Source organism: Trichechus manatus, unplaced genomic scaffold, assembly GCF_000243295.1.
Source record: "Trichechus manatus latirostris isolate Lorelei unplaced genomic scaffold, TriManLat1.0 scaffold00097, whole genome shotgun sequence".
Classification (NCBI taxonomy): Eukaryota; Metazoa; Chordata; class Mammalia; order Sirenia; family Trichechidae; genus Trichechus; species Trichechus manatus.
This window is the reverse complement of record NW_004444033.1, coordinates 3,233,750-3,242,479: the sequence shown is the minus strand read 5'-3', so window position 1 is coordinate 3,242,479 and position 8,730 is coordinate 3,233,750. Positions and strand designations below refer to the sequence as shown.

The 8,730-nt window shown below is 57.0% G+C and overlaps 1 protein-coding gene across 1 annotated transcript in view; it reads left to right on the top strand.

Annotated features, from left to right (window-relative positions):
- Window positions 1-1,597: 1,597 nt before the first annotated feature.
- The window catches only part of PRRT4 (proline rich transmembrane protein 4), an 8,511-nt gene continuing 1,378 nt past the window's right edge, over window positions 1,598-8,730 (top strand). Inside the window, exons 1-4 of the mRNA XM_004382698.1 lie at window positions 1,598-2,249; window positions 2,333-2,437; window positions 3,033-3,152; window positions 8,243-8,723. Of these exons, the coding sequence (XP_004382755.1) occupies window positions 1,598-2,249; window positions 2,333-2,437; window positions 3,033-3,152; window positions 8,243-8,723 (1,358 nt within the window). The remainder of the gene's footprint in view (window positions 2,250-2,332; window positions 2,438-3,032; window positions 3,153-8,242; window positions 8,724-8,730) is intronic.

Genomic DNA, 8,730 nt, shown 5'->3' with positions numbered 1-8,730 from the left:
GGCTCGGAGCCAGGAGGCGGCGCCGCGGGGAGGAGCGCGGCGCGGGAGAGCTCTGCGGACCCGAGCCGGCCGGGCAGCCGGGCGAGCCGAGGGGCGTCGGGGACTGTGATCTGCAGTTGGGGCTCGGGAGAGGACAGCGAGACCCGGCGGAGAGCTGCCCAGCCGGGCGCCAGGGCGCCGCGGCCGCTCCTCGGAGGAGGACTCGGCCGAGGAGCCTGCGGGAGGGCGCGAGCGGAGCAGGTCGGCGGGGCCGTGCTGGGGGCGTGTGTGTAAGTGTGTGTGTGTGTCTGCCAGCTTGTGGGGGCATGCATGTGGGGATGACAGCGTGTGATGTGTGTCTATACGGAGTGTGTGAGTTTGTGTAGGGGGTGTGTGTGCCTCTCTGTGACTGCACATGCTGTATGTGTCTGCTGTGAGGCGTGTGTGTGTGTGTGTGTGTGTGTGTGTGTGTGTGTGTGAGAGACAGAGAGAGAGAGATAGACAGAGACAGAGCTACAGACACGGAGAGAGAGAGGAGGCTGGGTGGGACCTCATGAGCTTGGGTCTCAACCCATGTAGGAGGGAGGACAATGTGTGTGTGTATATTTGCACGTGTGTGCATGCAGGGGTGTGTGAAGGGTGAGTGGATGAGTGTGTCACGGATGCTAGGTGTGGCCGTGTGTGTGTGATGTAAGGGTGCCGGGTGCACGTGTGTCACTGGCTCACCCTCCCCTCCCCCCACCAGATGTGTGTGCATGGGGGGTGCTAGAGGTTGTTAGGACTGTACAGCAGCAGCCCCTGCCGGCTTGCCAGCCTGGACTTCTTCCTCAGGGAACCTGAGATACCCAAGCTGCCCCTCCCCAAATACTTCTAAGGTCTGGGGAAGGGAGGGGCTGAGGGGACAGAGCCCTGCGTGCCTGGGGCTCCTGGCTTCTCTGGTCAGACCCTGGGCTGCCTTCCCAGCTCTGCAGTCCCTCAGCCCTGTCCTCTGCCCCTCGCAGGGCCCGTGGTCCAGTGGTCTGAGCGAGCCCCAGGGCCAGGTCTCAGACTGGGGCTGGAGGGTGGGTGCAGGACTAGGGTGAGCCCCATCAGTGAGGGTTTGCTTGTTCACAGTTGTAGTTCACACCGGGTGCAGGGCACACAGTCTGCCTCAATAAAGATTTGAGGGCGAAGGAAGGATGGGAGGAAGAGGGGAGGGAGTCCAAGTGCATCCTGTCTGCCACCAGTTGAGTAACGAGGGGAGCTGGATGGAGTCAGACCCAGCACCCAGGCTAAGCAGATGCGGGGCAGGGGTTTAAGAAGAGGGAGCCTGAGTGGGGAGCTGCAAGAGAGGGATCTGTGCAGGAGCCTGAATGTAGAGTTAGCGTGTCACCCTCTCCTTGGGCAGAACTTTGCATCCTGTCCACTCCTTCCCTTCCCTGTCCCTGCCACCACCACCCCCAGGTCTCTGGAATCAGAAGCCCCTCTCTGAGGCATTCGACCCTGGAAAGGGATGAGGGTAGCAGCCAGGGCTCATGGGGCCTCTCCTCTCTCCAGGACCCTCGTGCTCAAAGGTGCTGAAGACCTGAGACCCCTGCCCACTGAGGCTGGAACTGGCTCCCCCTGGAGGTGTGGGGCCATGGCAGGCCGTGGCTGTCTGGGGCTGGGAATCTTCTGCTGGGCCCTGCTGGCCGTCCCCGTGGGCCCCCAGCTTACCTCCCCCATCCCAGGTGTCCCTCTCACCACCCTGGGCCCCCCACCTCAGAGTGAGGTCTCAGTGCTGTCGCTCAACCTGGGACTTAACTTCAAATTACACCTTCGGGGACCTGCTGCTGCCTGGGGGAGCCCTGTCACGGAGACCCAGCAGGTGTCCCCCGGGCTGGGCCGGGAGCTGGAGGAAGAGGTGGACAGTGGGCTGAGGACGGACCCCTTTTGGGAACTTCTGGCGGGCTCCCCCGGAAACTCTCCCCCAGAGTGGGGCTCAGCTGAAGGCAGCTCTGTGCCCTGGGCCTCTTCCCTGCCGCTGGCGTCCACGGCCCCCTTCTCTGGGCCCCCGGCCCGGCCCACAGCTCCCTATCAGCCCTGGATGGGCACTGTGACCTGGGGCACTGCCCTCACAGCGACAGCGCCTCCATTCAGTGCCCCCAGACCCCACCAGAGCGAGCTGGAGCTGAAGCTGGATGTGGCACTGAGAGCAGGTGCAGCCCCTACGCTCGGGCACCGGACGCTGCCCCTGCTGCCCAGCCTGCGGGCCAGCCTGGCGGAGATTGCTGGGCGCCTGGGACCCTTTGGTGAGTACTGTCCCCGTCCGAGGGAAGTTCCTGCTGGGCGGCCCTGGCAGCAGGCGGCAGCTTCAGCCGGGCTCCTTTTGCAGGGTTCTTTGGCACTACCCTCTCCCCACTCCAAAACTTCTCAGGCCCGAGCCCCCAGGGCACAGCTACACCCCTAAGCTCTGCCTCCGGAGTTTCAGAATCTCCAGGTGAGTGTTCATTTCAACAGACGTTTATGGAGCACCTCTGCGTGCCGGGGGGCAGTGGGAGACCTGGACACCCGGCCAGTGCACCTCATGCACCGCCACCACCCATCTATCAGTGGAGGCTTGCATGTTGCTGTGATGCTGAACAGATTTCAGCGGAGCTTCCAGACTAAGATAGACTAGGAAGAAAGGCCTGGTGATTTATTTCTGAAGATCTGCCAGTGAAAACCCCATGGATCATGATGATCTGATCCTGTTGTACAGGGGGTCCCAAAACCCAATAGCAGCCAACAACTTGACAGCAGCCAACAACTGCCTGCCAGGTCCTGTGCTAGAGGCCTTGACTCGGTGGAGGCCTGCATTGTTCTCCTGAGCTCTGGCACACGGGCCGCTGCTCCCGTGCGGAAAGGTCCTCTCTGCCATGCTCAGTCTGGTTTGGTTCTTGCTGCCTTAGCTCATGATGTGCGTGTGGCTACTATTCCAGGGACAGTGGCTTCCTTAGGGTGAGCTCTGGCAAAGGACAGGATGTTCACTAAAGCCCCAGAGGCCCAGCACGGCTGGGAGGATGGCATTCAAGCTCCATGCGCTCCCTTTGTAGGGTTCTTTGGCACCTCTCTGTCACCTTCCCGACACCCCCTGGAGAGGAAGCTGTCAGGCCCAAGCCCGCTGGACCCAGCTGCTTCCTTGAGCTCTGCCGCAATTGCAACAGAGTCCCTAGGTAAGTGTTTATTTCATTTGAACTCAACAGTTATTTACTGAGCACCATGTACTACATACTAGTCAATGATTGGTGTTCTGGGACCCTTTTATTTCATTGCTATCATAATCATAATCACCATTATCTTCCTCCTCACCATGGAGATATATATTCGTGGTCTGAGAACAAGTGTCGCTGGGAAAGTCCCCCAGAGAGTTAAGTCACAGTCCTCTGGGTGTTTTGCAGTCACAGGCAGAGCAGGATGCAGAAAATGGATCAGGGACATACATCCACAGCACTAAGATCACCCTCACGCCAGTTGTCCTGGCCTGCCTCTCTTACCCCCACCCCAACCTGGAAGCTCTCTCCTTTGAGTCTGATCTGACATGACATGCTATCAGCTATGGGCAGAGCTGGGCCCCTCACTGGGAAGACATTGAAGAGGAGGCCATGAGCAGACAGGTGCCACCCTCGTTCAAGGGAGCCTTCCGGAACATGCACATAGACAAGCAGCAGTGCAGAGGATGCCATGGGCTCTGGAATCTTGCAGGCCTCACGTTGAATCTTACTTACTAGCTCAGTGGCCTTGGGTAGGTTATTTAACCTCTCTGAGCCCAAGTCTTCTCATCTATACAATAACCCAATTGCTATCAAGTTTACGCCAACCCATGGCACCCCGCGTGTGTCAGAGTAGAACTGTGCTCCACAGGGTTTTCAATAGCTGATTTTTTGGAAGTAGATCGCCAGGCCTTTCTTCTGAGGTGCCTCTGAGTGGACTTGAACTGCCAAACTTTCTGCTAGCAGCCAAGCCATTTGTATCACCCAGGGACTCCTTCTATATGATAGGGTTTAATAACAGTAGCAGTTTTGCAGAGTTATGATTAAGCTTCCAGATAATGTAAGAAAACTCCCGGCGTGATCCTGGACACAAATTAGAAGCTCACTAAATGGAAGCTATTAACCTTGTTTTCTCTCCCACTGGATCCAAATACACTTCCAGACCCCACCTCTCAGACACCCCAGTCCTGGGCCCCAGGATGCGGGGAACATCTTGTCCACACCAGAATACAGCCTGCAGTGGGGAGGGTACAGCTGCTATGGCAGAGCTTCTGACAGGTGAGGCCGAGGGAGCCATGCCGAGGGACTCCAGGCCCCGCTTTGCTTCTGTCAAAGCTTGACTGTGGCTGGGAAACCTCTCAGGCACCCTACACTGGGAACCAGCTCAGCAGAGGAAACCAGTGGCACCCCAACTTTTTCCATCTCCAGATTTAACACAACACCCAACAATCTCACTGGCTCCAGCGTGGTCCTTGCAGTCCCTCTGTGTGTTGCCGAGGAGCCTGCTATCCCTGTGAGTGGCAGTGGCAGGTTCTGCTGTGGGTGGGGGGCAGACTTTGTGCCTCAGGGGAAGGATGCTGGCGGCAGTCTGTCAGCCTGGGTGACAGCGCTGGCCAGGTGGGTTTAATGAGTCTGGACAGTGTCACAGACGGTCCAGCTTGACAGGCTGGCAGCCCCGCTCTCCGTCCCCTCCTTGCTGGAGGCTGCAGGAACCCAGCCTCTTCCTGGCTGCTCCTCTTGGATAAAGCCAGGAGGGCCTTTCTCGTCAGCAGTGTGCATGTGGGGAGGCGGAGGCATGCCGCACAATTAGGGGACAAAGGAAGTTTCTCCGCGTCTCCTCTAGGATCTTTCCATCAGAGGTGAGGTTAACCTTTTGCCCCTGGGGCTTCATTTGCATTAGGTCTCCTTCTCTAGGTGCCCATGAACAGAGCTTGGATTCAGCCAGGACAGTCGTCCAGTTTGGTAACATATTGAGAGACTTGCAGACCAGTTGATGAGTACCCACTGCCCTTGGCACCCTGAAGCTCCCCTCCACTCCCCAACCACCACCCAGGCTGACGTGTGTGTTCTGATTAGCTGATGCCTATGCCATTCCTGCTGTTAAATATTTTTTATGTCCCCCCCTGCTTTACAGTATCAATCTCGTTGACAGGGAAGTGGGTGTGGGGAACGGATGGAGTCAAGCCATGACTCGGGCTGCCACTTCCAGCATCCAAAGTGGAGCTGGGGTTCCCTGGTCCTTTGATCTGGGCAACTGGTGGATCATCAGGCCTGACTTTTTCATGAAGTGAGCCCGTCCCCGCCCCTGCCCCTCCCCAGCCAGCTCCTGCCTCACCGATTAGGTTACTCACATTGACATCCCATCTCTGCCCTTGTCCCTGAGGTCAAGAGGGGCTGCAGAGCCAGAGTGGGGCCACCTTGGAGGGGAGGCCTGCTCAGGGGAGGGGTCCTGGGAAAGGAGGACCAGAGATCACTATCTTCCGGGGGAGACTGTAGTCTCCTTCTGGGAATGTCTCAAATGGGGAGACAGGAAACAGATCAAGTGGACCCATCAGAGACAGAAGCTGGATTTTTTTCGCCCTGTTCTCACCCACACCTGGCCCAGTCCTGGGCACTTGGGCCCATGCTCTGAGCCCTGGAAGTAGTGCTCCTCATCCAGAACACCCTTCTCGGAGGCCTGGGCCACGCCTGTGTTTTGTCTGGAGTCCCTGGGGGGTGCAAATAGTTAAGCACTTGACTACTAACTGAAAGGCTGGTGGTTTGAACCCACCCAGAGGTGCCTCGGAAGAAAGGCCTGGTGATCTGTTTCCAAAAGGTCACAGCCTTGAAAACCCTATGGAGTGCAGTTCTACTCTACAACATGTTTTGCCTGCTTCCGGGTTTTGATTCATTTCCTGGCTTCTTATGAATGCTGAAATTTGCTCTAGTTGCCACAGTACTTCGGGACAGAGATGAAAGATGGGGTTCCCTGTGGCCCACTGGTGAACAGTGGAGTTGGAAGAGGGCGAGTTGGGCAGACCTCGGAGAACTACGCTGGTCTGCGACCCGTCATGGGGATGGTGCAGGGGCTGGCAGCGTTTGGTCCCGTTGTGCATGAGGTCACCGTGAGTCAGGGGCAGACCTGACTGCACCTAACAACAATAAAGGGGTGTTACCACAGACAGCAGTTTTTAGTTAGTTAAATCAAGAACTAGTTGGAGGCCAGAAGTGGTCACACTCACACAAACACAGACTGATAATTGATCAGGGATGAACACTAGCCAATAGTAAAACTGTACAAGACCCTTTGCCACTGAATCGATTCCAGCTCATGGCAACCCTACAGGACAGAGCAGAATTGCCCCATAGGGTTTTCAAGGAGCCGCTGGTGGATTCAAACTGCCGACCTTTTGGTGAGCAGCTGAGCTTTTAATCACCGTGCCACCAGGGCTCCTAGACAATAATAATGATGCCGATAACAGTCATATATTGAATACTTACCGTGCACCTGGCACTCCGAAGAGCTTTGCACGCATCGTCTCATTTATCTTTCTATCAGCCCTATGCAGTAGGTCTCCTACCCATTTCAGATTTGAAGACTAGGATGGAACTGGAACCATCCCACATGCTGCCATTTTTGTGTAGCTGGCAGTGAGCTGTGTGTATTTGATTTTTTGACCCCACCCTCACTGCCATCCCCATGTGTCTGGTTACATCCTCTCCTCTCCTCACTCCAGGGCTGCTTTCTGGCCCCTCACTCCTGTTCCTTGTTCTCAGGACTGCTCTGTTGGGCATGTCCCCAGCATAAGCTGGCACTGCCTTGGGTGGGGTTGCTCCTGGAGTCTTGTGTTCGGCTGAGGCATGCTGGGGCATGGCCAACAGAGCAGGAGTCTAGTTGTCAGGAGACCCTCCCTCCCTCAGTCCACATCTGCCTCTGGTCCACCTTCCCATACCCCCCGAGGCTGTCCCCATCCTTCTTCACCTCTCTTTCTCCCTCCTTTCTTGCCTGCAGCTGCAGGTCTGCTGAGCATGCTAGGTGGGGTAGGGAGAGGTTCAGCCTCCAGCATCTTCCCTGGCTGCCTGGCCATGGGGAGAACTCTTGGGTCTAACTCTCTCTCACGCCCCTCTTGCTCCAAGAGAGTGGAATCAAGGGTCTTACTCCTCACCCTGTCTTAGTTGACTCCCATTTCCCCCAAGGGAAGACGTTGGAGCACAGAGTGGGGCTGGGGGCTTGAGTTAGCAAACCCCGGAGCATCTGAGGGGCTCACTCGAATAGCATTTTATCCCACTGTGATCTCCCCAATTGCTCCTTCCATGAGTTCAAGGGCAGCCTCTTGGGGAGGTTGTATTCAGCCCAGGGGAGTCCATCTCAATGCCACCTTCTGTAAAATGGACTAAGAACCAAAGGGGTCTCTATATAAACAGCCCTTGACCAAAGACTTTGTGGTTGAGTCAGGATGGGGTCCACAGCCATGTGGAGGCCAAGGGGTTGAGAGTGTAGCAGGCAGGAAGGCCAGTGAATAAGGAGAGGTTGTGTTCTCCTCTAAGTGCCAGAGAGAGGGAGAGAGGTGTGGCTTACCTCCCCCGTGCTGTGTGTGTGTGTGTGTGTGTGTGTGTGTGTGTGTGAAAAGACAGGGAGAAGGAGGGAGCAGATGAAAAGGGCAAAGGAAGCTTCTATCACCAGCGTTTGAAGTTAGGGGTGCAGAACAAGAGGTAAGTGAACTAGCATGAAGAGGTTTTGGAATTGTGGAAGGGGGTTCAGACTGGTGCTCAGATCTGGATTCTAGTTGTGGCTCTGCCAGTCTGTGACCCTGGACAAGTCACTTTGCCTCTTGGAACCTCAGTGTCTTCATCTGGCAAATAAGAGGATTCATTTATTCAACTAATATCTGCTGAAGGCACCATTTGAGTCACAGAGATTCAGAAGTGAGCAAAACAAACACAAATCCTTGTTTTCATGAAGCTTCCCTTCTGGTGGGGGGATTGTAGTAGAGGGGGCTTCTGCAGTTCCTTCCAGTTCTAGAGTTCTTTGACTTCTTCAGAAAAACCCTTCTCAGCAGACTCACAGAGTGATGAAGGGAAATGAATAATACAGGGAGCTGAAGAGGGGGTGGGGTGCAGCTAAAACTACAGCATGAGGGGGCTGGATGGGGGAGGGAAAGGTGAGCGGCCAAGAGGTCAGGTGCATCATATTAACAAAGTGGCTCCAGGATGCTGATTGGCAGACAGGCTACCCGATGGGGGTGGGGAGACGGAGTGCTGTACAACTGCCTCAGCCAGTTATTTGTCCACAGACCCCATCGTCCCCACCTCTGGCCCAGACGACCCCTCTCCCGCCAGCCCAGGGAACCCGTTGGTGCAGCCAGACTGTGAGCCAGAGTCCTGCGGCATCAGAGAATTGCCTGGTCCGGAGGGGCAGCCACCTGCTGCGCCGCTGCCTCTCTTCTTGCTAACCCTGGAGGCCAACTGGGCCGAAGCCAGAGCTCGTTGGGGGCTGGCCTGGGAGGCCCACGTATACGGGGTGGGTGCGCTCTTCGGCCTGGTGGCCTTGCTGGCGCTGCTGGCTCTCGCCCTCTTGCCCTGGCGCTGCCCGCCAGGCGCACCCTGCCTGGCGCTGCTCGACCTGCTCCTGCTCTCGGCCGGGACCACACGGGCCTTCCCGCTCTTCTACGACGCCTACGGGCACCGCGCCCGGCTGCCGGCGCTTGCCTGGCTGCTGCTGCAGGACCTCCCGCTGCCCTGCCTGGCCGCCGGCCTGGGGCTGGCCTGCCTGCTGCTGGCC